The sequence below is a fragment of the Myotis lucifugus genome, unplaced genomic scaffold (genome assembly GCF_000147115.1).
Source record: "Myotis lucifugus unplaced genomic scaffold, Myoluc2.0 scaffold_146, whole genome shotgun sequence".
In the NCBI taxonomy this organism is placed as follows: Eukaryota; Metazoa; Chordata; class Mammalia; order Chiroptera; family Vespertilionidae; genus Myotis; species Myotis lucifugus.
Window position 1 is genome coordinate 51,279 of NW_005871194.1, and position 27,960 is coordinate 79,238.

Sequence of the window (27,960 nt, forward strand, 5' to 3'; positions counted from 1 at the left end):
GGGGGTGGCTCATCCAGGCTGGGGCCCGGGAGGGGCTGCCCTCTGCTTGCCCGCCACAGCCCCTGGGCTTGGAACACAAAATGGGCCCCGATCGACTGACTCCCTGTGATCGACTGACTCCCTGTGGACCGCCAAGGCCTGGAGGGTTGTTCCGTCTGCGCTCCCTCCGCCTGGTGACCCCAGCATCATTTAGCGATAACAGGCTGGAGGGCAGTCTGCGGTGATGGAATGAACTTTTCCTGCAGACTCAATTGACCTAAAGGCAGATCAACCGTGTGACCTCGGCCTTCGATCCATCAAAGTGAGCGCCCAGGCTGAGGCTGGAAGAATTCATCCGTGACTGTCCCCTGGCCAGGGGGCGGGTCCCTGTTCCATAGCAACCCTCCTCCCTCTCCTCCAGGGTCCACCGCTCCAGGAGGGACACAGCCCGTCCCTCCAGACCTAGGGACGGACATGAGAGCTTTGCTAATGATTGTGGCTTATCTGGACCTTCCACATTTTTCTATTTTACCAGCACAGACTCCTTCAGGGCCTTGGGGAATAGAGTGGGATCCTCTTTCCTGCGGCTGTTTTTCAGCCACTTGAGGATTCGGGCACTTTTGTTCGCTGCTGGAGTCCCTTCTCTGGCCCTTCCATGGAGTGTGGCTCCAGGTTTGCAGCCAGAGGGCTGTTTTTTGTTGTGTTTTCTATTGATTTCAGAGAGGAAGGGAGAGGGAGAGAGAGATAGAAACATCGATGATGAGAGAGAATCATTCATCGGCTGCCTCTTGCACGCCCCCTATTGGGGATCAAGCCACAACCCAGGCATGTGCCCTGACCCGGAATCGACCTGTGACCTCCTAGTTCATAGGTCAATGCTCAACCACTGAGCCACACCAGCCGGCTAGACAGCTCTTTCTAAAATGCAAATCAGACCCAAAGCTGAAAGGCTGGCTCCTTCAGTGACTCCCAAGGCCTCGGGTTCAAGGCCCTGCCCTAGCCAGCTCCCAGCCCCATGCGCCTCTCTCAGCAGCGGACTTGCCCGAGAACTAGGAGGGGCCTCCCCCCTCCCCCCCCCCCGGACCCGGCTGCTTCTGCTGGGACCAGGGTCCCCCACCGCCGTGGCAGCGCTCCGCCTGTCCGCAGCTCTGTCTCACTCCACTCCGTCCTCCCAGAGACCTTTCCTTGACACCCAGGCCGGGCGGGAGGGAGCGGAGTGGTCTGGTGGCAGCTCTGCACACACCTCCATCTCCCACACTGTGTGGTGCAACTGCCCATCGAATGGTTACTTCCTGCTCTGTCTTAGTTTCCTATTGTTGCTACAAAGTTACTAGCTTCGAACAGCAGGCATTTCTTATCTCCCGGTCCTGGGGGTCAGAAGGCCGGAATGGCTCTCAGGGAGCCAGATCGCGGTGCCAGCGGGTCTGCCCTCCCGGTTCCAGGGCAGAGTTCGTGCCCTTGCCCCTCCAGCTCTTAGAGGCCACTCGCTTTCCTTGGCTCATGGCCCCACCCTCCATCTTCAAAGCCAGGAGGGTAGCATATTGGAATCTTCAGATTTTTTTTCCCTCTTTCTCCCTCTCCCTCTGGGGCACCGAGAGCAATGGAGAGGGCAGGGCACACCGGCTCATTGCTCCTGGGGCTGAGCGGCAGCAGCTGTGGGCCACTGGGGCTCCTCCTGCCCCCCACCCCCTCCCAACACCATGGTCCCCAGCTGCCAGGCCCCCTCAATAGCATCCCAACAGCCTGGAACCCCTGTCCACAGCTCCTTGGGAACAACCACCTTGAAGGAGGGGAGGCGTCAGGGACCTGGGGCAGGACACCTGGGGCCTTGAGCACAGGCCACCCCCCGTCCCGGGTGCCTCACAGCACGGCCCTCCTGGGAAGAAGGACTGCTCCCTGGTGTCCTACAGCCACTTAGCAACAGGATTTGAACCGGGCCTGGCCGATGCCACCTTTTCAGGGTGCCCGAGTGGGGAGTGAGGCGGATGCACAGAGACTGGAAAGGAGGGTGTGGCCACATTCTGCCGAGCAGAGCACTGGCCGGGGTTGATCGAGGCCGGGAGGTTGGGCACAGTGGCCTCTGCCAGTTCCCGGCGGCCAGAGGATTCTAGGGCTCCCGCACCCCTGCTTTCCAGAGCAGCTCGTGTATGAAGGGAAGGGGGCCGGTGATGACTCAGGAAACCTGCAGCTGGAGGTGGATGCGAGGCTCATGATGATGGTGATTAAAACTGACACCTCCGTGTGCATAGCGATCCACACCTGCACTCGGCAGCCACCAGGTCATTAATCAGCGCAGACACCGGGCTGGGATGAGCTCCGGGCACAGAAGAGCAGATTGTGAGGGTCCAGAGGGGACGCCCCGGAGCCCTCCTCCAGGGCATTGCCAGACAGTGGGCGCCAGCTCACCTGGGAGCCTGAGGTGGTCATATACTAGTAAATGGGTGGAAGGGGGTACAGCCCCCCCCCCCCCGCCCGGGCCGGTCTGAACCAGACAGAAGGCCTGCCGGGTGGGAGAACAGGTCAGGCTCCCAGTGGACACTAATCAGCTGAGGGACCTTGGCAGTCACCCAGCTTCTCTGTGTCTCTATTTGCTGATCTGTAAAAGGGGCCAGGTCTTCTGGAACTGAGTCTAAGTGAAGACGAATTCGTTTCCCGGGGCTGCCCACAACGGTGGTGGCTCAAAACCACAGGCATTGATTGTCTCACAGTTCTGCAGGCCCGAGGTCCGGGATCAGGGTGTGGGCAGGCCCAGGCCGCCCTCCTGGCTTCCGCGCTGGCCGGCCTTCCTTGGCCTCCCACGGTCAGCAGCTGACCTGTCTCCTCCTGGAACCGTGGGCTTCTTCTCTCGGCCTCTGCTGGGTGTGTCACCTCTCCCTCTTGTCCTCTGTCTAGAACTCGCCTTAATTCCAGGGTGATCTCACCTGGAGATCCTTACCTACATCTGCAAAGACCCAACTGCCAAATAAGGTCACGTTCAGACCGGGATGGGGATTGGACTCTCTCTCTTTTGGGGTGGGGGTGGGGCGGTGGTGAGAACAATTCAACCCACGACAGAAGGCATTCATTTTGCAGAAGCAAAACCCAGGAATGTCAGGCACTGTCATTCTTAGGATGCACCTCGGGAGGAGGGCATCCATCGTGAGGCTTCCTCCCCACACCTGGCCAGGCACAGAGCGGGGACAGGGGTCGGGCGGAGGCGAGACCTTAACCAGAGGAGGGAGGATGCTACGGAGAGTCCCCCTCAGCCCTCACGGTGAACGCTCTGGCCAGCAGGCTGGGAGGACCTCCGGCTACCTCGTCAGGGCTGGATGACTAGCTATCACCCCCTCAGTACCCGCTGCCCCTGCCTCTGCCCACAGATCTTCCCCAGGGGCTGAGTGCTGCTCTCCCAGCTTTTTCCAGTCCCTCCACCGGCTTCCTTCTTGATAAAAACCGAGTCCTCCAAGGCTCTCCCGGCCCCCGTCCTGCTCACTTCTCCAGTCTCGTCCCCTTTCTCTAATCACGGCCTTTCTCTAATCCCTCGACGGTCCCCTCAGCCTGCGTGTTGCTGCATGGCCCAGTGCCTGGTAGAGCGGGCCCCTCTTCTGGAATGTTCTCTCCCATTGTCACCACCCCCATGTATAACTGTGCTGCTGAGTGTGCCCCCCCTTGACTGGATGGCCCCCGAGGGGCAGGGACACAGTCCTTTGTTTGGGGGTCCCCGGTCCCTGGTATAGAGAGAGGCTCCTCGGGTGTTCATAGAAGGAAATCATCAAGAGACGTGGATTTTGCCCGGCTGGCGTGGCTCGGTGGTTGAGCATCAACCTATGAACCAGGAGGTCACAGTTCAATTCCCGGTCGGGGGCACATGCCCAGGCTGTGGGCTCGATCCTAGTGAGGGGCCGTGCAGGAGGCAGCCCATCAGTGATTCTCTCATCATTGATGCTTCTATTTCTCTCTCCCCCTCTCCCTTCCTCTCTGAAATCAATAAGAATATATATTTTTAAAAAGAGATGTGATTTGAATTCCATTATTGCCACCCCCCAACCACGTGCCCTTGGCTTTGCTGGGTCTCCGTTTCCTCCCCTGCCTGCCTGCCTGCCAGGTGGGTGCGGGCCTTAGGGGAGCCTGTGTTGACCGATGAGCATCTTCTTGGACTAATCAGGGCACACAAATAGGGCATCTCTCCAGGGACCCCCACCCGCGGCCCCCAGCTCTGCCCTCTGCCGGCCATCCTGGGAATGTGACTGGAGGGAGGCCCACGCTTCCGGAAACTCTGGCTCCCCTCTCTGCCCCTCCTGCCCCCTGGCCTCGGGTGTACCTCTCCAGCTGTTTTCCTTTCGGATCGGAGTTCCAAAGAACAACAAACCAGGAGCACAGGCCCGGGAGCCAGGAGCCAGCAGGCTCCTTCTTGTTGGCCCAGCTGCGGGCCTGCAGGGGCTGCCCCTCTGCCTGCGGCGAAGGAGGGCATTTGGGTTCTGTGGGCCTGGGCTCCCATTGACTCAAACACCAGCTCCAGTTAGAGGGAAGCCAATGAGGGGGCCTGCGCCGGGGGAGGGGCCGGGGGAGGCCTGTCCCAGTTAGAGCCCCACAAAGCTCCTTTGAAAGCAAGTTCAGATGTCCCCAGGCCAGGGGGCAGGGGAGGGGGGTAGTAATAATAATAAAACAACATTTGCATAGAGATTTCGGGTACAAAGCGCTTTCTCAGGGGCGGGGAGGCGCTGGGGTGGCCCCGCCGAGTGCTGGCGGGGAGGCCAGTGGAGCCTGGATGGGCCCCGCCCCCAGCCCAGCGTGCGGTCGTGCGCGAGGCCGCGAGGCGAACAAAGCGCCATTCATCCAACTTTTTCCGATTCCTCCGAGTTTCAGCGGCGCTTCCCGCTCTCCCAGGAAGAGCTCACTGGGGCCTGTCACTCAGGCCAGAAAAGGGGTGTCAGGAGTCCCGGAGGGAGGGGTTGGCTGGGGCCCGAGGGGAGGCAGGGGGAGGCAGGGCCCTCCCCCCCGTCCCTCTGCGCCCCCGCCCCGCCCCCACACCCTCTGGCTCCCCAGCGCCTGCCAATCCGAACAGCCTGGCTGTGGTTGGTTCGCGCAGCTCCTCTGGCCAACCTGGGCCGTGTCTTCATGTTGAAAGTATGAGCGCAGGTTTGGGAAGGTCGGTGCATATGCTGTGTGTGGGTTTGGGAACAAGCAGAGATGAGCGGGTGGGGCTCTGCTATCCCTCCCCCAGCTCACTCAGTGTGGGGTGAGGTCCCTGGGGCGGCTGCACCTGCATGGGGGCGGGAGGGGGACACAGCTGGGCCCCGCTCCTGCACAGCTGGGCCTGCGGGTAGCCTGGCAGCCACCTGGCCCCGGATCAGACCCTGGCCCTTTAAGGGCTCCAGAGCTTTATAGGGTCCACCTGCAGGGGCTCGGGCAGTTGCTAGCAGCCCCAGCAGGAGATGGAAGATGGAAGAGGTCATTGCGGGGCTGGAGCGGTTCACCTTCACCTTGGAGAAGGACGTAGAGATGCAAAAGGGCATTGAACCCCTGCCTTTCCAGGGCATGGACAGTGAGTGAGGAGGGCGCCAGCCGTCCCTCCCCCTCTCCCTCCTCCTCCCCGCTGCTCCGCAGGCCTCTCTGCTCAGCATCTGCTGGGCGGCTCCTTGCTCTGCTGCTCACCAGGGGGCTGAGCTGGGGCCCACAGCCTGGGATTCCCAGCTCGGCCCCTCTCTTCCCAGGGGCTCGGGCCTCCCCTCCTACATCCTGCGTGGGGTTCCCCGGAAAATAGGGCTGGCTCCCCAGCTCCCAGGCTGGCCTCAGGCCCCTCCGTTGCAGACTCGGGGGGGGACTCAGGTGTTGAGGTTTGGAGGCTGGTTCTAGGGGCCAGCATCCAAAGGCAGGACTCGGGGTGGGGGTTGGGGCCTTTGGGGAGGTTGCTGACAGAGGAAGGGCCCTCTGGGGAAGCTGCCGCCTCTGTTTCCTTCCCCCCTTCTAGAGTCGAGCTCAGCTGTGTGCAACTTCTACGCTAAGGGGCTCTGTGAGAAAGGTGGGTCGGCAGGTGGGCCGCGTCCAGGCCACTCTGGGCTCAGCGTAGCCTTGAAGAGGGTGTTGAATTTGCACCTGGGGAGGGGAAGTCGGGATGGGGTAGAATTTTTTTGTTTTTAATCCTCACCCGATGTTATTTTTACCATTGACTTTTTAAAAAAATATATTTTATTGATTTTTTTACAGAGAGGAAGGGAGAGGGATAGAAAGTTAGAAACAGGGATGAGAGAGAAACATTGATCAGCTGCCTCCTACACACGCCCTACTGGGGATGTGCCCGCAACCAAGGTACATGCCCTTGACCGGAATCGAACCTGGGACCCTTCAGTCTGCAGGCCGATGCTCTATCCACTGAGCCAAACCGGTTAGGGCGACTTTTTTTTTTTTTGAGAATGGAAGGGAGAGAGAAAGGGGGAGGGGAGAGAGAGAGAGAGAGGGAGAGAGAGAGGGAGAGAGAGAGAGAGAGAGAGAGAGAGAGAAACAGATATGACAGACACATTGATTGGTTGCCTCCTGCATGGGCCTGACCACGCTTGTCCTCTGAACCCGTGTGGGGCCGCCCAGCTGTTCCAGATTCGGGAGACCAGGCCCCTTAGAAATGTGGGGCCTGGGGTGTCCTTCCTGCTGATGGAACAGCGTGCTGGTGATGATAGAGTTAAATCTCACATTCCCGCTTCCTTCTGATCCTTAGGCCTCTGGAATCAGGAGGCATAATTTTTTTTTTTAACACATGAACCCAATAGGCCCTTAATGAGCACGTACTATGTGATAGGGACTGTGCTGTGGGGGGCAGGGGGCAGGCCTGGGGACCATGCCTCTGCTCTCTGGTGGGAGCCCCCCTGTGAGCCTGGAGGAGAGGGGGTGACCCAACAGCTGGGGGCTTCCTGGGGTTTGACGGGCACCACACCAGGCAGAGAGGAAAGTCCGGGCAAAGGTGTGGCCGTGGGCACAGCCATCTCTTCGGACCATAGCAGGTCCCCCCTGTTGCCTCTGGCCCCCAGTCCTAGCCACCGCCAGGGTCCAGGGGAGGGGATTAGAGCGGGCAGCTGGGTCTGAGCCCAGGGGTGAGAGGGCCGCAGCTGGGGGTGGCGGGGGCTCCCAGCTGGGCGCTCTGGTCCCCAGGGAGGCTGTGCCCGTTCCGGCACGACCACGGCGAGAAGACGGTGGTGTGCAAGCACTGGCTCCGCGGGCTGTGCAAGAAGGGCGACCAGTGCCGGTTCCTGCACCAGTACGACCTCTCCAGGATGCCTGAGTGCTACTTCTTCTCCAAGTTCGGTGAGGCCCCCTGGCTCCTGCCCGTTCCCTGGCGATGGCGGCGGCGGCTGCGGGATGGGGTGCTCGGGAGGGACCCCAAAGGAGGCCTCGCGTGTCTCAGGGGGCAGGTCAGGCCTGCCTGAGCCTCAGCCGCCTGCCTCTCCGACCGACGCCCTCGAGAAAGTGGAACTGAACTCTGGTCCTGGGTTATCTGGCCCTGCCAGGCTGGGCACACACTGCCCACCCAAGGGAAGGAGCGGGTGTGGCCGGATCAAAGGCTGAGCCGTTTCCCTCCGCCGCCCTGGTTAAGTCACACCCAGACTCCCTGTCCGGAAACGGCCTCGAACGGGCCATCTCTCGGTCCGGGGTTTGGGAGGGGGGACAGGCCAGTGGTTCCCCAGCAGCAGGCATGTGGGGGCCCCGTTCCCATGCTCGCCACTCCTACCAAGCACTTGTCCTTTGACCTGCACCAGCGTATAATTTCCCAACTGCTTCGCTATTTTAAACTCGCACTTTAGAAGAAAACTGTATATTTGTCCATAAACGGAAAGCTAGCATCACTCGTTGGCAATAAAAGGTAACTGGAAACAAACAGCCCTGGGGCTCAGAAGTGGAGCCCCTGAAATGATCTTGTGTGGTCAGGTCTGGGCCTCAGGTCCTCCTGTTGTCATCCAAGGGGCTGCGGGGCAGGACCCACACCGCTTCCTGCCTCGTGTAGGCGTGGACTCTGTGAATATTTCCTTCTCCCTAGAATTCCACAGCTCCGTGCTTTCCAGAACAGGGGCCTTAAGGATGGTCTAGTCCAGTGGTGTTGAAAGTGTGATCTGAAAAGAGTGACCTGGAGGAGGGAGAGCTGGGACAGCCTCCGGGGGTGCCTCTGACGGTGGCGGTGGCGGTGGCTGTGGCTGTGAAACTGAGCCAGCATTGGGGGCAGGTGGGGAGGTCCTGGTGAGAGCTCCTCCCAGGCCCAATCCGTTTCCTGCCTGGTCCTCGGAGCTGAGAGCTGTGGCAGTTGACGAGGGCTGCCCGCACGTGTGCCTCCAGGACAAAGTTGATCTGGGGCCTGGCTCCCCTCGGTCACCGCGTAAACCTCTTTCCTTTTGAAGCACCACTATTGACTCCTTCAGTAACCCTGGCTTTCATTGGGGGGTGCTGTGCTGGACGTGGATGCAGGAATAGGACCAGGTCCCCTTCTGCGCGTGTAAACCCGTGATTGCAATACTACGTAATGTATGTTTTTGCTCTTGGAGTAAATGAATGAATATCTCTTTCTAACCGCATGCCAAAGTAATTATCATTCTTGTTGGAAGTAAGTCGTTTTGTTTTTAAAGAGATTCTTGGGGCGTGTAGGAGTGGGGAGGGGTGAGGAAATCTGTGGTCTTTTGACCCTGTTCCTGGCTGTGCCCATCAAAAAGGCACCCGGGTGTCTCTGGAGGGTGAGGTGCGGGCGCCACCTGCTGGCCATGAGAGGAATGCAGCGTTGTGCATCCAGGGCAGAAAGGCAACCCCAGTGCATAGGGTGACTTCCGGCTGTCTCCATCTATCCGGTGTTCACCAGCCCCTGCAGGGGGTTGAGGCGGGGGGGGGGGGGGGGACGCGGCAGGTGTCCCTTGGATGTCTTAGAAGGCCCAGCCCAGAGTCAGATGCACGCTGGCGATGAGACAGCGAACCCCCTTACGATGTGAGGAGCCTGTGAAAATGGACATCCCACCTGCCCTGTCTGGTCACTGGCATCTCCGTTTGTGAAAGGAGAGGGCTGGGCAAGAACAGAGGCTCAGGCCTCTTAGGGGCCAGTGGGGTTCTCCTTCAGGTGAGCCCTTGCTCTGCAGAAGCCCAGTGTACGAAACAGGTCTCTATGAGCAGTTTGAAAACCAATGGCATAGGCACCTCGGAGCACCTTTTGGCGCCGAAAGGCACAGAGTTGTAGGCTTTTAAGGAGGATGAGGTGGGAAACCTCAGTTCTTGACTTGAGTGAGGCAGGAGATGGGCTGAATCCCCCCTTCCCTGCCCCGTGGCGCCTTCAGAGCCCCTGGGTCGCTAAGAGACATCTAAGAGAGTCCTTACCAGTAACTCTCGAGTAATGTGTGCAAACTCCCGGGAGCCGGGGTGGGAGGGGGGGTGTGTCTCTCCCACAGTCTCTCTCCCTCGGATAAACTCTAAGGACGGGGCGTCTCTCTTTGGTAATTTACCCGCCAAGAGCCCTGACCCCACATCTGAGGGTGTTTTTCTCCCTTTCGGAAGAAAAACAGGGCCCTTGGGCCACACGGGGGGTGCTTGTCTCCCTCGAGGTTTATGGCGTCTTGGGTCTTTAGCTGCCAGCCCCGGGTCCCACCTTGCCTCGCGTTCCTGCCTCCCCGATGGCGTCTGCCTTCAGTCCTGTCCCCACTCCTGGGTACCGGGCCTGCCCCACCCAACCGCTCCAAGTGTGTGCAACCACCCCAAACCCTGCTTAGCAAATGCTGTTGGGGTCCGCCCTTGGTAGAGTGCAGGGAGGATTAGAAACACCTCCCTGTCTTCAAAGCTGCTGACGACCAGAGGGAAGGCGAGGGGCTTCTATTCGAGGGGCAAGGTCAATGTTGTGTGTGTGGGGGGAGGGGGGCAGAGGTAACCGTGACCACGAGCCCGCTTGTCTAGAGATCGCTGGGGTTTTCAGGTGAGTGCAGCAACAAGGAATGCTACTTTCTTCACATGAAGACAGCTTCCGAGGCCCAGGCCTGTCCTTCGTACGACCAGGGTTTCTGCAAAGAAGGTGAGGCCCCGACAGAGGGAGCAGAGGGGGTGTGGGGGGCCAGGTGGGCGGTCTCCCGGCAGGGAGGTGGCATGTTGGGGTGAGGTCCACCCCTGGGTTGGAATCCCAGCAGACGTCCTTTCCATGGTTCTCAGCTCGCTCCCAGGAGAACCCTGTCACCCTGTGACACGTGGGCTGGTGTGGGCTGGCGGGCTTCTTGGAGCAGGTGTGGGTGCAATCCCAATGGCTTCGGGGTGTGTCGGCTGCACAACCTTGAACTGCTTGCTTCCTCGCTTGTGGAAACAGGAGACGGCTCCATTCTAGGGTCGCCGGGCTGCTCCCATGGGGGACCCCACGGGGAGCCCTTGGCATAGGGCCGGGCCTGTAGGGCACACAGTTCACCCACCTGAGGGTATCCTGTCACTTAAGCACGTTCCACCTGCCCCATTACAGTCAGCCACTGAGGGGACAGGGACCACAGCAGGGTCCCTGCTGAGCATCCTGTGCCTTCAGGTATGTTGCTGAGTTCTGGGCAGGGTTGCTTTGGGGGGGGGGGTTGCAGAGAAGGGGCGCCGATGGCGGGTTAGTGAGATGTGGGGTGAGCCTTGCCTCAGCTGCGCCTCCCATGGCTAAAGGAATACGAGATGGCAAATGACCGTCTGCATCTTCAAGACAGCGTGTTGGGGACACTTCCAACCCTACACCTTCCGGGCTTCCCTTCCCATCTGTCACGGGCCTAGGAGCAGTTGCTCAGGGCGGTACGGACAGGGCAGGCAGTTGTACACCCGTGGCGTGGACGGCTGTGACCATCCCTGGCCTGTGTTCCTCCTTTGCTAACACAGATGCTTCCGGCCGTTTCTCTCTGCCTGGCAGGTCCCCTGTGCAAATACCGCCACGTCAAGAGGGTCATGTGCACGAACTACTTAGTTGGCTTCTGCCCGCTGGGACCCGAGTGCCAGTACGCACAGTGAGTGTGATCCCCAGTGCTGGGCCCGCTCTCTGGCTTCCGATCTGGGTCCCTCCGTAGCTCCTGACCCAGGCGGGGGATGAAGTGCCCGGCAGCACCTGCCCAGGGTTTTCCTTGCACTGCTCCCTGGACACCCACCCCTCCCTCGGCCACACGGAACCCTGCCCCGGGCTGTTCATGTATGTTCATGCCGGGGACGGGCATGTGGCTCTTCACAGACTGTTCTCGAAACAAGGGTAGGAATGATGTTGGGAGGGCCCGAACTCTCTGCAGCCCTCCCTCCGTCCCCGGGAGGGTCTGGGCTCCTTCCTGGGTCCTCACGTTAGAGCAGGCGATGGTGAGCGGCCCGGCTGTAACGTCTCTCTCTGCTTCCTCAGCCCCAAGATGGTCCCTTTATTCAACTCAACGCCCCGAGGTGAGTGCGGGCAGGAAGGGCCGTGTCTCACGCCAGTTACTCACTGTGCCCGGGGACCTGGAGTCCCCAGCACTGCCTGTCCCCACTGCCCTCACTCACACCATCTGCCGTCTCCCCGTCCTGGGGAAGGCACACGCCTTTGCATGGGTGGCACATACGTGTGGCGGTTCCTCCCAGGCCCCTCCAGCTCTGTAACCTCTGCTTCAGGTGGGACTGGTCAGCTCTCAGCCCCGAGGCCTCCCCTCCCCCTTCCCCTTCGCTCCTCACAGGGGCGTGGTGTTAAAGAGCAGGGGCCAGGCACTGTGCTTCAGGCCCTGGTGGCGTGGGGTCCCTGGGGGAACAGCACTTCCTGTGGACGCCAGGTGCGGTTGACGGCCTCCAGGAGGGTCGGTACACCACGGCCCGCGGGCCAAGCCTGCTCCCCCTCCCCTTCCTGGTTTTCGGGCAGCCTGGACCGAGGAATGATGGCTGCTGAGCTCCTGTTCACTGGCTGGCCAGGCTGGGATGGCAATGGGCGGGAGGAGGGCGCCCCCTGCTGGTTCTGAGTAGCATCTCCCCTAGAAGGTGGGGAATTCATAGGCCCATTTCTAACTTTGGTCAAATGTTGTGTTTTCAGCAGTGAGAATGGTAAATAAAGGCATTTCAAAGCCTGGCTTCTGCCTGAAGGCCTGGCAGGGGCCGCACCCTCGGTGAGAAGGGGCTGCGTCTGCACAGAGGAATGTCTGCAGGAGCTCTTTGTACCGTACTCTCCCGCGTCCCCTGTATCTGCAGCTCACCTGGCCCTGGGGCTCAGCCCCCCCTGCTTCTATCCGGCCACCTCGAAAGCCCCCTTTCCCGATGGGGTGCCTGCTTCTCCCCGTTCCGATGGCGCCTCAGGAGCAGCTGCTTTCCTACTGCCTGGGGGCCCGGGCGCAGGAGCAGGGCCCTTCAGCAGGATGCGGGGGAGGGGGCGGGGGTTTCAGGTTGTTTTCTGTCCAGGGCTGGAGGGCGGGGTGATTAGCTGCACAATGTGTGAGTCCTCTCCTGCCAGATAAGAAAGCCGCACCAGGGCTTGGGAGTGGGAGTGAAGGGAGGGGGACAATGGTACCCCAAATGTATGACAGGGGCGTGACAACTGCCTAATCTTATTCTTGCTGCCAGACATATTTCTTTAAAAGGCTAGTAAAGCCCGGACTGGTTTGTCTCAGTGGATAGAATGTCGGCCTGTGGATTGAAGGGTCCCGGGTTCGATTCCGGCCAAGGGCATGTACCTTGGTTGCAGGCTCAATCCCCAGTAGGGGGCGTGCAGAAGCCAGCTGATCAGTTTCTCATCAATGTTTCTAACTCTGGATTCCTCTCCCTTCTTCTCTATAAAAATCAATACAATATATATTTTTTAAAAAGGCTAGTAAGTTTCCATGTCTTATTTTGCTGCCTACGAGTCCTCTGGAGTTATTTGTGTACAGTGTCCGTAGGATTTGGGGGGCAGAGTGGGCAGGGAGGACAGGCCACACCTGGGTTTCTGTTTTGCTGTTCTCTGGTTTATCAGGACATCATGCTTCCTCACACCTTCATGCGATGCCTCTAACTGTCCTGAACTCTGACCTCTCTGTTCTGCCAGTCAGTCCCGTCAGGGTGAGAGGTAAGGGCAGACCCTCGCCCTCCTCCCACATCCGACTTCCTGGCCTGAGCGTCCACAGCCCTGCTCTCCGGGGTAGTGATGCCTGGCCTGAATCTCCAGGCCTGTTTGGGGCCTCACTGATGAGCAGAAGCCACCAGGTTCTGCGGAGCCAGCTTTCTCCTCTGGTTCCCTGGACAACTTAGGGTTTTTCTTTCGGGGTCTGAATTGACAAAAACCAATGCCACTAACCTTTTCTCTTTCAGTGTGAAAAAATGGGCCACTCTGCCATCAAATGCACAGACTGAACAGGTGAGAGCTCTCCGAATGCAGCCCCTGGGCTGTCTGGGGAGCATGGGGCCTGCCAGCAAGGACCCCATGCCCATTCTGTGGGCTTCTGTTCCCAACGTCCCGAGAGCCCGCTGTGGCCTGAACGGTGCGGCACAGAGGGGCCTGCTCAGGTTGGTTTACTTCCGCCCATCCTGCCAGTGAATGGGCTACCGAAGGTGCCACAGGACCGGAAGCAGTGACTGTGGCAGGAAACAGGTGTGCAAGAGCAGAAGCTCAAGTACCCGGGAGCCATCACTGCTCTGCTCTGGACGCCTGCAGCAGTCGGGGCTGCGCGGGCAGGTCCTGTGCACGAGCCTCCACTGCTGCTACCAACTGGCAATTCACGCGAGCAGGGCTCCTTAGCACGCAGCTGCGTCCCTGCGTGGCTCACGTCTAAGGCTATCTTCGTGCCTGCCTGTGCGGGGAAGTACCGAGAGGTAGATATACGAACAAGGCTTACCCCTGTACAGGGAGGCAGGAGGTGACATGGAACTAAAGTTTAAGGCTGTAGATGCCGACACTAAGGCACTGAATCTGCTGGGAGGAATGGGGGCACTAAGCTGTGCCTTTTGGGGAAACGGAGGAAAGAGCTACTCCCTCTGTCCCATAATAATAGCAGTTGATGAATGTAATTTGTCCCATAATAGTAGCAGAAGAAAATATAGAACGCAACATTTATTATCAAAAAACTAGATTACACAATAAATTAAAAATAGTACTCCTAATTTTTATTTTGAGTGTTCAGTTAGTTTCTGGATTTTTCAATAATTTCGTTACTGCATGTTAAACTTGTAGGTAGGAGCCCTTGGCTGCGAAGCTTTGCTTTCCCTATATGTGTGAGCTTAAAATTATTGGAGCCATCGTTCTTCATTGCTTCCAGCATAACTTGTTGAAGTGACAGAAACGTATTAGCCAGTATTTGGGGAGAAATATTATCAAAGGCTAATATGGTGCCTCTTCTGCTAAGAGGAATATGTCTAAGTTTTTCAAGTTTTTCTCCATAATCTTTGCATTTACGCCCACAGTTTTGTTTTTTCAAAGAATCAACATTAGCCTAAGATTCTCCTTGACAATTATTTTCGGAAGCACGTTTCCAAATTCTTGATATGGTCATTCTGTTGCACTTAAATTGTTTTGCAGCTAACGTAATTGCACCTTTCTGCAACTTTTCCTTTTTCTTTTGATGCATCAAGAACTGGACAATCGTAACTCAATCTTTGCTTGAAAACTCACTTTTTTTCATCTTACTTTTACAATGGGTTGATATTCAACTGAAATAAAACAGTTGATTTCGATCAGCAGATGAAATTAGAAAAAGTTATAATTCGTAATAATTAGATTAACCTAAAAATTGAAAGATGCGTCAAAACAAATGACAGATGTCATGAAACATTGATTTTGAAGGCTTCGCAATTTTGCGCTACAACATAACTTACAGCTGCATTCGCCAATAATTCCCGTTTAAATATTCACTTGCTACTATTATTATGGGACAGAGGGAGTACAATATAGAGCGTTCGGCAGAACTAGGCCTGCCCTTGGCAGTGGAGACAGCTCCCTACCTGCCAGAGCGGGAGCGAAAGGGTGAGGCAGCCTGAGAGAATGCTGGCCCTGGGAGACGGGTCTGGGAGGCCCAATTGCCAGCTCCTCCGGGGCTGCTCTGTGACAAGTACCACACAGTTATGTAGGCACCTTACCCTCCCCAAGTCTCATTCGGAAAATGAGCACAACAGCACCTGCCTCACGGGAGTGGAGAAAGGGGGAGCAGCACCAAGGAGCCCACACAGCACTTGGCTCTCACAGGGCGAGCACCCAATGGCAGCTGCACTTTTGTGTGGGTTATGGTGGGCTCTCTCTTGCTTGGTTCAAGTTTAGAATCCGAACAGAACACACCAGCAGAGGCTTTAGAAGAGCTGCTGTTTTAACTCCTACTGTCCAACCTTGCTGGAATTAACAGGTGCCAGACTTCTAATCTCACCAAATCTCTAGACCAGTGGTTCTCAACCTTCTGGCCCTTTAAATACAGTTCCTCATGTTGTGACCCAACCATAAAATTATTTTCGTTGCTACTTCATAACTGTCATGTTGCTACTGTTATGAATTGTAATGGAAATATCTGATATGCAGGATGGTCTTAGGCGACCCCTGTGAAAGGGTCGTTCAACCGCCAAAGGGGTCGCGACCCACAGGTTGAGAACCGCTGGTTTAGACCAAGGAGGCTCCAAGAAGGAGGTAACTTGTCCAAGGACACAGGTGAGGGTCTGGAAGAGGCAAATAATCAGAGGAGCAGCAGCATAGGGTGGAAGCAGGTATGGAGAGTAAGTAGGAAAATTCATAATTCAGGAAGAAATGGCAGACCAGGGGTCATACACACACACACACACACACACACACACTCTAGAGGCCCGGACTAGAGACTCGGTGCACGAAATTCGTGCACGCACGGGCAGGGTCCCTAGGCCTGGCCAGCGATCAGGTTCCCATGTTCTGTGCTGCCCCCTGGTGGTCAGCACACATCATAGCAAGCAATTGAACTCCCGGTCTCCCAGTGGTGGTCAGCACACATCATAGCAAGCAATTGAACTCCCAGTCTCCCAGTGGAACTCCCAAGGGGACACTTTGCATACTAGCCTTTCATATATATACAGAAGTGGTAACACACACACACACACATAAACATACTTTTTAGGTACAGGCATATCTATATGTGATATATAATCACCCCCTGTGCTAGAAAAGGGGCTGAAGAAAGTTATCTGTTTTGGATATTTATAGACACATTTTTCTATCTGTAAGTATCCAAGTTACTCTCTAGGGACCAAAACAGAAGTCATACAATTAGAAAACTGAATATTTTGATGGGGGAAGAGTCACGGAAAACCCATCAGCCCCAAACAACCCTAACAGAGTGAAAGGAATGTTCTTGAACAGGGATAGGGCAGGATTCATGTTTCCAGGACGAGAGGATAAACTGAAACCATTTGCTCACTGCTGTAGTCACTTAAGATGTACAAGAGGTGAGTCAACATTCTTCTTAGTGCACTATTTGCAGCAGCTTTACAAATACGTCAAGAACCTTTCACAGGCCGGCCAGCAACTCTGCACCCACCCTACTCTGCTTTTGTTTCTCAAACCTGCCCAGATCTGAGGGCCAAACCATTCCCGAGGGGAAGGGCCAATGTATGCAGATTTTCTGCCAATGCAGCTATCTATATAGGCAGTCCTCGGGTTACGTCAAACTCGATGTATGTCGTTTGGTGGTTATGTCGCTATCTCCCATTTATTGATAAAAAAAAAAGTTCTGTCATTTTGACGTATGTACATATGTGCTTTATGTTTTTTATTATTTATTTACCACAAGTACAAGTCAGGAATCATTATCTGATTTCTTTTAAAATTTTTTTACTGTTTCACTTCATTACTGCTGTGTATGTGCTCCATGTGAATGACATAGGTGCTTATGTAGGTGGGTTCCGACTTATGGCGAAAATTGTGTTACATCACGCCATAGGAATGAATCTCCGATGTAACCCAAGGACCTACTGTACATATAAAAGGCTAATATGCTAAGTGTCCAACCATCCGGGTAATGATGTCACATAGCAACGCCCAGCTTCCTCTCCCTAGTGATGATTAGCCTCCTTGCAGTTTCTTCAGCCCAGAAATACAACTTGCTTTATAGGCAGGTGGAAACATTTCACACTTTAACCAAATGTCTGTGAAGCGTTTTCCCGTGCCTCATCTCATTTGATCCTCACAGAAGTCCTGGAGTAGGTAGATATCACAAAGCAGGACTAATTAAGCAAGTTTATTTTATACGTATAAAAGGCTAAGTTGACTCACGCATGAGCAATACATATAAAGCTCTCGCTGGCGCCAATTGCATTGATCGTGAATTTGGTCAACACTTCTATTATAGAGAAAACGTGAATAGCGATATTAAAATATTTCTTCCAATTAATTTCCTTTCAATGTGCACGAATTCGTGCATTGGGCCACTAGTTATTCTATATCAGTATATATGTAGCTCAGTATCTAGTGTAGATGAATAGCAGTAATATGTCAAAGTGTACAGAATTTTAGGCAGAGAGACTTAAGATGGAGATATTAGTCTTCACAGAAGATTGGGAAATCATTAAAAATTTAACGATAAACTTTGTCATCATCACGTCTCCTTGAATAACATCAGCCTTTATGAACAAACATACTGATTTTTCCCGGTAACTTTCAGTGACTTTTGAGAGCAAGCCAAAGAAATACCCAGACAGAACCAGATCTGTCCACATGTAAAAAAAACATACTCCTAATGACTGCTTTCCATTCAATAATTTATTCTTTCTCTCCCTCTTATGCCCCGACACAACTTGAACTTGTGAACCGTGCCTGCAGTCGTCTCCAGAGTCCTCTCCAGTGCACTCTCCGTGGTGCTCGGGTCAACGTTGCTTCCGCCAGCCAAGCTCTTTGGATAAACAGATAAATGTAAGGATCTGGGAGGCCACTTGAATCGACTCTTTATCTCTCCTCTCTACAGATCATGCTGTTAAACTGAGATGTTTGGGAATTCTATTGGCTATTCATGTTAATGGGTACCTTGTACTTTTCCACCGAAAGTTTTCATCTGAAAGTGTTGGGCCTCTTTTTTTAAAAAATTGTGGGAAAAATACTGGGCTCTTTTAATATCTTTCCATGTTTTTTTAAACTTTTAACTATAAACATATGTTTTTATAAAATAATACATTAAAAAATGAGCAAAAGTCATCTTGAACTGAAAGAGAAATGAACTAAGCATTTGGCACAAGAGGAAGTGCCGACCCAGCGGGAAGTGCCTGTGACAGCTACAAGCTGGTGACTGACAGCTGTATCCTGTTTCTCCCCTCTTTTGGGGCAGAAAGCTGGTTTTAATCCTAAAAAAAAGTTCTTAGGTAGGAAATAAAAAGGCACCCCTGAGAAGAGCCCCATCTTCCAGGGGCAAACAGATCTCCATAACAACCTTAACCGAGCACAGAAGCAATTATGTAAATCTAGTCACAAAGGCCACTGTAACCCAAACCTTTTAATAGAAAGAACCCCAGCGCCTCAGGCACTAGCTCATCCACCAGGGCACTCAGACAGAGCCAAGCTGTAACGCTATAAAAAGCAGTCGGAGGATCCCTGGGAGGTCCCTGTAACGGGATGTGACCTGTAATCGAGGCTAAAAATATAGAAAGGCTTACTCAGCTGCTTGAAACTCCAGCTACAACAAAGAATGAAGTATCCAGTGAAGAGCATCGTGACGCCACCGACTCCACTCTTCACGGTGGTGCTGCACTTGATCCAGCCTGTTGAGAAAGAAACGGATGCCGGACCTGTGACTGAGGCTGACCTGCGAGCTCTCCGTTAGCTGGGGCGGTGGAACCGTGACTCAAAGAATTTACGTAGCACTGGTTATGTACGTAAACAGATGAAAAGGCTAAAGTCTAGAAGACCTCAGTTTTAAACAATTGTTACTCTGGCTTCTGGGATTTTGGTTAAAATCCTTACTGAGGAGGAGACTAATACCTCTGATTGGTTAACCTAGGTTTAGAGTCCTCCTGGTTTTGGGACAATGTGGGCAAGGGAGACATGGTGTAGGTGGCAGAGAGGCGGGGTAGGCATTAAAAACCGAAAGCTGTTCAAGAAATGGCAGCTACTACTTTATTAACTTTGGTGCTTTTGATGACGTCAGACTCCAGACTGAAAGCAAACAGAGGAGCAGGAAGACAGCACATTTCTCTTTTGTTTAGCCGTGCGTTACGTAACAGTCACGGCTAAAGTAAAAAAATTCTCCCAAAGCTTGGAACCAGCAACAGAACCCAACAAGTGATGACTGCGCCTCACCTTTGTGTACAGCTCCCAAGAGCCGCATTAGAGAGACGTTGGAGGTGGTAAGCCTGGCCGGGGGTTCCCAACTCCACAGGGCAGTCGAACTTCTTTCCAACAAAGGAACTGCGGTCCCAAACAGAAGTCACAGTGATAGTTCATCTGAATTCACCCTCTTCCCCAACACTCAGTACCCAGGGTTCCCGGGCTAGGCCTCCGGAAAAGCATATCCTAAAGAGGTGCAAGGGGCTGCAGCCACGCTAAGTGCTCCAAGTCACAGCAGCCCCTCGCAGGTCAGAAGAAGGCTCCCTTCTGATCTGATGCATATTCTGCCCAGATGACCTATGTGTATGTGCTGAATGAAATAAATTGCTCTTATTTTCTATCATCTGCTAAAACATCTGAGCAAAAAGCATGACTGTCTACACTCAGATTAACTACAGCTACTTGTCACTGTATCTGCAGTCAACAGGTCTGTTCCAGCAGCCCATCACTACTGCTGACAGCAAACGTTTATTTATGTTCAATGCACGGCTAACTAAAGGAGAACCTGCAAGGAGGGTTTATGCTATGCATTTACATTTTTCCTGTTCCTGTTTTTCTCTGTTTAATGGCAGACAGGAAATCTCTTCTATCGTTGGTTCTCTGGTCTTGGTTTGGTTCATCAGGATAAAGGACAATTTAAGCAAATATTTATGACCAATTTAGCAGGCGTGGTAAAAGTTGATGTGGATGTAAAACTACCTAAATGGTCATCCATATATATAAAAGGCTAATATGCTGAGTGTCCGACCATCCGCGTAATGACATCACATAGTAACGCCCAGCTTCCTCTCCCTAGCAACTAGCCTCCTTGCAGTTTCTTCAGCCCAGGGACATGACTTTATAGGCAGATGGAAACACTTTACACTGTAACCAAATGTCTGTGAAGCGTTTTCCCGTGTCTCATCTCATTTGATCCTCACAGAAGTGCTGGAGTAGATAGATAGGAGACTCGGTGGAATCTTATTTCTTTTCATTAGGAAAATGGAGATTTAGAAAGCTTAGAAACTTGACCCGACTGAAAAGAAGAAATGGACCTTGAAAATGACTTCAGGTTTTCTCACTGCGCAGAATATAGTCAAACACTGCTGCAGTTAAATATTTTACCCTTTGTTCTCCCTGCGTGATCTACAATAATAATCTGCTTTGTGTTGATATTTACTGCTGTGTTGCTGACAATTAACCTGAAAGAGAAGTTGGGGTGCTTCACTGGGCTGGAAAAAGTTTAGCTAAATCAGAAAGCAGGACTAATTAAGCAAGTTTATTCTATATATAAAAGGCTAAGTTGACTCGCGCATGCGCGATACATATAAAGCTCTTGCTGGTGCCAATTGCACACGTGTGTTTCCATCTGTCATTGTCGATCGTGAATTTGGTTGATACTTCTATTATAGAGAAAGGGTGAATAGCGATATTAAAATATTTCTTCCAATTAATTTCCTTTCAATGTGCACAAATTCGTGCACGGGCCACTAGTCAATTTATATTAAGTAACAATGAAAAGAACAGTGCTATAGCGTCCAAGAAATGACACAGAAGATAACTCTCTTGTAAGGTGAAGACTAGGGTCTTTAAAAAAACAAAAAACAAAAAAACAAAGCAGGGCATAACCCGTTCATCTCGGAAAAAATTTGAAAAGGTGAGGTGAAGCAACTTCATGAAATTGCAATTGTACAACTTCCTGAGCAGGTAAGGGTGGCTCCTCTACTCTGTTCTTTCTCCATCCAGCTGAGCCTACTGACTTCCTCGCAGGCTGCCAGACTTCCGTGCAGGACATCAGCTCAGGCCCTGAGCTGGGATACCGAGCCCAGGAGAGGTCAGCTCAGAACCCACAGTTCTTCCTCTGGCTAACAGGGGACCTAATCCTGGCTATAAACAGGTATAGGTAAAAAGCATCTTTTCATATTCTTGCCCAGGTTCTGAGTCCTTCCCCACATGTGCCCCATTTCAGACATCTCGCATGGATACCCTATTGATGGAAATGCTGTTTGAAGATTAGAGAAGAGCCTCTATTTAGCTGTTACTTGCCTTTAAAAACCCATGATCCTATCAGGTTTCCTCACTTTACCTCTGGTGCCCCCATCAGCCAAGCTTTGCTTTTGGTAGTTATATGAACTATGTTTTTTTCAAACTACCCTCCCCTTCCCGCATCATCGGTTCGAGACTATTCCCCTGTTGGGCCGGAGCACCTGTTCTCATGCCATTTCCTACGTCAGCAGTTCTCTAACTTGGCTGCTCTTCACCACTTAGGAAATGTCTGGAAATATGATTTCTAGACCTTGACTGCAGACCCAGTCTCTGGGGATGATGCCTAGGGATCCTTAAGTACCTTGAATTCTGCAAAGGCTCGGCCAAGTGTGCCCAAGGCCACAGGGACTCTGAAAGCTTTCCTTTGGACAATGGGAACCAGTTCCTTTTGCTGAGGACACTCCGGCACTTACACTTGCTAAATCTCTTTGAGATTGAAACCTTGAACTTACAAATTCTATTTTCTTCAAGGCCAGAAAAACTAATTTTTGTAGTAAATCCATGAAAACCCTTCCTGAACCTCAAAAGATGGCTCCTGTTGTTGAATTCATAAGCCAAATTCTTACTCCTGACTTACTAAGACTCTGTGGCATCCTCAGAACTACCGGTCTGCGTTGGGACCTCCTAGCCTCGGCCACCAAAATATACCCATTTTCCATCAGGTCTGAGAGCTTTAGGTTCCACCTGTGCCATCAAAATGACAAGGTAGTCTTTTATGCCTCTCAAGGCCCTGGGTACCTTTTCCTCCGGTGGAATCATTTTACCTGGGTTCACTCAGGTATCCTGTGTGGAAGGACTAACTGCTGGTACAGGTTTCCCTATGCAGGAAAGTGGATCTGACACCATTTCGAAGCCCAATGTCCAACAGAAGAAACACTGCCTGGAAAAGCTTGGCAAAGACCATCAACCGAAACGTGATGTTGGGCAAGTTATTTCCTCTCTGGATCTCAGTTTCCTTGTCTATAAAAGGGGTTAAGACCAGTCTCCCAGGACTGGTAGACATGCAGGCATTATAGCTGACATAGAGTAAACTCAGTAATTGTTAGCTCACTGGCCCCGCCTGTAGCAAAGAAATGAGTTGGCTTCCTGAGATCAAGGCCAAATGGTCTACCAAAGGTCTTGCCTGAGCAAGGGAATATAGTTCACACTGCTGCAAAGATTCCATGAAAGTTCAATTTTAACTTGCAGTCACTGGAGGTAGCCAGTGTCTGGTAAAATAACAAAGTTGAGGAGCCACACTGCCTTTTACTTCTTGTAGATTTGGATGGCCTTGCTGAAGTCCTTGGCCAACTGAGGAATCAGGTCTTGACCTGAGATCCTAGGGTCTCTTTCAGTGGCAGCATTAAACTCTGAACATTAGTTGTGAAATTAAATTCTAGTTTCTTAATTTATAACAGAACTAGAGGCCCTGGGATAGCCACACATTGTCTGATAGAAATCAAACTAATCACTTATTATAGACTGGCACCAGTAAGAGAGAACAAAACAGTTCCTAACCACATTGTGAAGGAACTTATTGTTGAAGGATTGTATTTCTCCCCCATATTTAATCTCACAAGCCTAGTGATTTGATGACGTGTTACTGTATCTCTTACTGTATTATTACTGTATTCTTGGGACCCATTCAAGTGAGTGTGTCATCTAATAACTTTTATCAGCCATGACATCAACCACTAAGTGCCCCAAAGAGTAGCCTGAGGCAGTTTAAAGACATGGATGTACAAGTGAGATGGACCTGGATTTGAATTGACTGCCATTTACCATATGAAGATGTCAGAGGCTCAGATTCTTCACCTACTGAAGAGGGCGGGTCAGTGACATCACTTCAGAGCTCTTATGAGGTTATTCAGTGAGATAATAATGTACTGTACCTAACCTAGCACAATGACTGAAATGGTCACCACTGGACAAACACTGGTTCTTCCCTTTCTCTTCTTAAGTGAAAAGGGGATGTTTCAAGGAAACTCCTTAGTGCTATCAAAGGTAGAACAGAAGGAAACAAGTCCTACGTGCTAGAGAGATTTGCTCTGGGCTGTATGCTTATGCAACTGAAAACCAGAGAAGCACAGAGATATAATGAACACCTATGTTTCTAGTGATGGCATGTTCTCTACAACATGGTTCAGTGGGAAGGAGTAAACTGGGCCTCAGGAGACTCTACCATTTACTGGCAGCACAGCCTTGGACAAATCACTTATCCTCTCTGTGCAAAACAGATAAAATCACTGCCCCCCTCTCAGAGTGATGAGGCCAAAATAAGAAAATAGATGGAAGCACTCTGAAACCCACCAAACAACACAAATCTTAATATTCATCCCGCGTTTAATATGGGGAAGGGGCTTGAGACTACAATTTTGTGAAGAGAGCCTAGATGTTAGACTGTTTGTAGAAAATTACCAGTCACTGCTGAGGCAGTTGAAGAAAATGGAGCTTCAGCTAACACTCCTTACCTAATGTTCTTCCATTTTAAAATCTTTAGAAAGGGATAATTTAAAATACAACAGAAAATGCTTTTGAGACCAGATAAATTGGCGTTTAGTGAATATGTGGTCATTTATAGAATATACCAAAAAGAGATGGAAGCTACATTTAACTCTGCCTGTAGAAAACGTAAAAAAGGGGGAAAAAACCCCAAAGCCTCCTGATGAGGAAAATGAGACTTTCTTGGGTCCTATTCTCTGTGGACTAATTTTTCTAGGGCATGGACTTCCACACCTTTTTTGCAACACCCTCTATTCCTGGTACTCTTCTCCCAACCCTCCACACTTCCCCGGTGTCTGCCTGGACTGGCGTGCCTCCCTGAACAGTTTTAATCCCATCCTGCCTCCAAATCCAAAGATAGTGTCTGCTTGTACCTTCTTTGCTATTCTAGATTCCCAGGTGTTGCATTTAACCATAAACCTGGAACCTATTTTGTGACTGGAATCTGAACAGTGCTTCTTCTTCTTCTTAGGTGGACTCTAAAGTCTTTATGCTTGAGTCTGTTCGGCTTGAATACCCACCCAATTTCTTCTACTGGCCATGTCCCTTCCCAATGTAGAAATTCAACTATCCACATCACCAGCCAGCCTGGCTTTCAACTATTGGTGGAGGGGAAGGGAGAGGGATAAACCACTGTTACCCTTGGAGCAAGAAGTAATATATTCAAAGCAACCCTAAGTCCAGTGCACTTAAATGCCCAGGTAAAAATAAGCTAACTGGGGGAAAATATTAGTATTGTGAATCTTATTACTTCAAAAGGCACACAGTAGTTTGTATGAGCGGGATGGCCCTGGAAAGTGAGCATATTTACCTTGTGACACTCTTTCCCCCTGGGGACTGATGAGCTGAGGCTTCTGGGACATTGAATTCCAATACTGAGGCTTCCCTGGCAACACGCCTAGTCCAAGGTAACCGGGATAGAGCTCTGGAAACCACTCCAGCCCCAGGGAGCTATGAAGGGTCTTCCGGTTGGCAATTTCCATCTGCCCAGTGAAGAGGGTTTTAGAAGTACAATGCTGGGTTGAAGGTAAAGACGGCGGGCACTCAGGGTGTAAGGCTTGGGGCCCACAGCCAGATCTGGGTTCCAGAAAGGCTTGCCCCTCCCTTTCCATCAATGCCTTTCCATCAAGGACTCGATTAGGATCGCAGGCTGCTGCTTTCTCTTCTTGCAGAAATTTTATAGCCAGAGACGCAAGACTTTGATTATGTGGCTGTGATATAGAAAGAAATTCATTGCAAATCGTCTGCCTTGGCATGAACAAATCTAAACTGGGACCTTCACCTCGAGATTTCTTCTCTGTGGCTGGTGCATCCATACTGAAGTTCTCAGAGCTGTCGTTCCTGGAAGGGCATGCCTGCATTTCCGTCACAGATACACTTTCCTTTGTGTGTCCTTTGCTCCCACATGCCTCTACTCCAAGGTCAAGTCCTTTTCCCGGGTTGTCCTGGACTTGGACTTTACCTAAGGGGCTGACTTGAAAACCTAAAATTTGTGATTCCGTGTTCTTTTTCTCCTTCTCAGAGTCTCTAACATCAATATACATTTCTGAGAGGTGGTCCTTGGCCTTGGAATCTCTCGCATCACTTGAATACGACGTTCTTTCTCTTTTATCTCCATAATTGAGCTTCATGGGAGAACTATGATAATCACCAGTCGGCCTATCTAGTAATTTTACTAGAAGCTTCTGTTTTGAGGGATCAATTGTGTCCAAGTTTAACTTAGCAGAAGTGGCTTGTGCATCATTAGGTAAGGCTGAAGAATATTTTCTATCTTGATTTGACAAAGAAGGTTCCATTGGGCCAAAAGGTAAAGGTGCTTTAGTTTGTGAAGGATAACTTCTACTCTCCCCTGATTGAGGCAAATCTTTTGCAAGTTCCCTTTTAGGAGTAGCGTTCTTTAACGCATAAAACTGAGCCTTAGCTTCTTCCTTGAAAGTAATCTTTGGTTCAGGATTTTTTACCATTGTGAGGGAGAGTTGAATTTGATTCTTGGTGTCATCATCACTTGCCTTTGTATCACCTGTTCTTTCCAAACCAATAGCTGGTAGTGGAAGGGGCTCAGCAGTCCGTTCTGGTTTGTCCCTCATCAACTTACTATTTCTTTTCTCACTCTTTGTCCCCAACTCTCTCTCTTTAGCTTTAGTTAAGTCTTTGATTGGACTTTTCCTTTTCTTAGAATGTGGGAGTGTAGCCTGCTCAGACTGACAAACATTTTGATCGGCAGGTATAGTTAGTTTTATCATCTTACAATGTGGCAAATGAGATTTTAATCGTTTAAAGGGCTTCTTACAGTAAGGACACACGTCCATTCTGGTGGAATCTCACTCTCCTATACCTGAAAAAGGTACATATGAGATTATGAGGAGCACATAATTGGTAAATGCCAACATTTCATTTATTTCATACCTTTTAAATTCATTTGGTTAAAGATAATTTATCTAGGTTAAAGATAATTTTTTAAAGTTTGTTTCGATCTATCCTTTTTCTTATGAAGGTAGAAAACAGAAGACACAGGTTGCTTTTTAGAAAAACATCCCCAGTTCCACTTAATTTACATTAGGAAGTCTTCTAGAAAGCAATCCTTGCAGAAGACAATCAAATCCACATCCCTGACTAGGAGGTAAGGAAGACCGACTTCCATCTAATGAATTAACGGTTAGTGGGAGGAAAAGATGTTCAAATAACAGTCAGAATAAAAGGTTTGCTACTGAAGGTTGCAGCAAGTCCACTGGGTATCACATGAGTAAAAAGAAAAAATTGTCAAAAACCCTTAAACACATCATTCAAGCAAATAATGGTAAAGAATAAAAAACTCAGGCCAGGATCTGAAGGTGGTTGATGATAGCAGTGGTTTCTAAAGTGAAATCTATGGAAGAACCACAGGTGCATTAAGAAAGTATTATAACTCCCATTGTCTAAGCATGAGAAACGAAGCTCTACTAACATTTAACATATCAGTAAGTTCCAGGGGGCAAGGACATGTGTAGTCTGCGCACAGCTGTGTTCTCAAAACCTCGCACTGAGCATGGATGTGATACTCGCTCAGTGAAAACTTCCTCTGCAGATAAACACACAAGTATCATTATCAAGTGCTGTAAGTATGAATATCTTCTAACCCGAGTCAAAGCGTGAGCTTCCGAAACCGCTTACAAAATAAGGAAGTATAACCTTGGCCATTGCGTGCATCATCCAAGCAACCAACCCACCAGATCCCACGTGAAGTCAGGCAAAGCTGTTTCCTGTCGACAGACTTACAGTTGGAGGCAACCCCTTTGACCAGACGATGAAAGTTACGGGCCGTTTATTTACAAAAACACACAAGTGAGGCCGGACAGTCCCTGCGCCTTACTCCACCCTCACCCTTAACGTCGCTAGGACAATCTCTTTATCCACAGACGGGAACGTCTTACCGCGAGTTTACAACTGCTTTCTTACCCGAGCTGCTTTCCGTACGCGGGTGCTAATTCTGCGGTGGTCTCTCCCGGATCCCCATGCTTCCCGCTCGCCGATCCCGAGTTTAGCAGAATCAAATTAGGTTTCCAGGTCAGCCTGTGCAAGACACCATCAGAGAAGCGGGTCGGCTGAGCCGCACGCAAACACCCGGGTTATCAGTGGGGCAGTGCTCCTCCCGTGTTCCGGGAAGCAGGGAGTTAAGACTTCCCCCGCTTCCCGGGCATGGGGCCGATCTCAAGGTTACCCTAATCTTCGCCCTCACCGCCTGCGCTCTCCAGCGGACCTTTCCTTCCCCGTCCCGCCTCCCGGCTCCCTTACTGTTCGGAAAGCTGTCTGGCAGCTTCCAGCGGAGTGGGCGGGGACCGCCAGGCAGCTTCCAGGTCCGAGGCCGGCCTCCCCGCAGCCCTGGCCCGTGGCGCCGGAGCCGCTGGGACGCCGAAGGGGGCTCATTCTGCGGCTCCGGAAAGCCCTCCATCTGTCCCGCCACCCGATCGACACCCCTCGCGGCTCAGGATAGTCGCCCTGACATAGGCACCCCGCCGTCGAGACTCCCCTAGACCAGTGTCCTCACCTCCCAAGACCTTAAAGTCCTGGAAGCCCCCTCGACAAGACCCCCAAAACAATCCCACGAGCAGCTTCCCAACGCCCGGTCGCGTCTACATAACTGCCTGATGCTTCTCAGCTATTTTTAAAAAAATCATTACCTCACAGGGACCTAAACTCAAATACTTATTTCTTATTATGATGACATAAGTTAATTTCATTTAACTCTGGCTCGACTTTTACACTGCCCCCCGCTAGGCTGCGAACAGGCGAAAGCTCCAGATACCTCTAGTGAGGTCCTTTTC

The 27,960-nt window shown here is 51.7% G+C and overlaps 2 protein-coding genes across 9 annotated transcripts; one reads left to right on the forward strand and one right to left on the reverse strand.

The window, feature by feature from the left end:
* The first annotated feature begins 5,397 nt into the window (after positions 1-5,397).
* On the forward strand, positions 5,398-18,477 carry CPSF4L (cleavage and polyadenylation specific factor 4 like). The gene is made up of 7 exons (XM_023759063.1): positions 5,398-5,503; positions 5,930-5,984; positions 7,106-7,254; positions 9,887-9,982; positions 10,835-10,928; positions 13,207-13,252; positions 17,660-18,477. Exons 1-7 carry the CDS (start codon positions 5,401-5,403, stop codon positions 17,771-17,773), a joined length of 657 nt encoding a protein of 218 aa, XP_023614831.1. The 5' UTR covers positions 5,398-5,400; the 3' UTR covers positions 17,774-18,477.
* CUNH17orf80 (chromosome unknown C17orf80 homolog) lies at positions 17,582-27,913 on the reverse strand. Of its 8 annotated transcripts, XM_023759060.1 has the most exons (7): positions 27,431-27,449; positions 27,095-27,208; positions 26,604-26,717; positions 24,471-25,994; positions 19,127-19,234; positions 18,484-18,588; positions 17,582-17,729 (listed from the first exon to the last, which is right to left on the reverse strand). In XM_023759060.1, the coding sequence occupies exons 4-7, from the start codon at positions 25,966-25,968 to the stop codon at positions 17,704-17,706; spliced, it is 1,737 nt and encodes a 578-aa protein (XP_023614828.1). In that variant the 5' UTR covers positions 25,969-25,994; positions 26,604-26,717; positions 27,095-27,208; positions 27,431-27,449; the 3' UTR covers positions 17,582-17,703. The 8 variants fall into 8 exon arrangements, with proteins under 8 accessions (XP_023614828.1, XP_014316495.1, XP_014316494.1 ...); XM_014461009.2 differs by lacking the exons at positions 26,604-26,717; positions 27,431-27,449 and adding an exon at positions 27,817-27,913; XM_014461008.2 differs by lacking the exons at positions 26,604-26,717; positions 27,431-27,449 and adding an exon at positions 27,684-27,785.
* Positions 27,914-27,960: the final 47 nt, after the last annotated feature.

Excerpts from the sequence above, each read along its gene's own strand:
- CPSF4L (XM_023759063.1), top strand. The coding sequence starts at position 5,401 with ATGGAAGAGGTCATTGCGGGGCTGGAGCGGTTCACCTTCACCTTGGAG. Across the intron at positions 5,985-7,105 it reads GGGCTCTGTGAGAAAGGTGG|GCTGTGCCCGTTCCGGCACG; the intron begins GTCGGCAGGTGG and ends GTCCCCAGGGAG. Across the intron at positions 10,929-13,206 it reads CCCGAGTGCCAGTACGCACA|TGTGAAAAAATGGGCCACTC; the intron begins GTGAGTGTGATC and ends TTTCTCTTTCAG.
- CUNH17orf80 (XM_014461009.2), bottom strand. The coding sequence starts at position 25,968 with ATGGACGTGTGTCCTTACTGTAAGAAGCCCTTTAAACGATTAAAATCT. Across the intron at positions 19,235-24,470 it reads GGGGGAAAGAGTGTCACAAG|TTCCTTTGTTGGAAAGAAGT; the intron begins GTAAATATGCTC and ends TTGGGACCGCAG. Across the intron at positions 18,589-19,126 it reads CTTGGGAGCTGTACACAAAG|GCTGGATCAAGTGCAGCACC; the intron begins GTGAGGCGCAGT and ends CTTTCTCAACAG.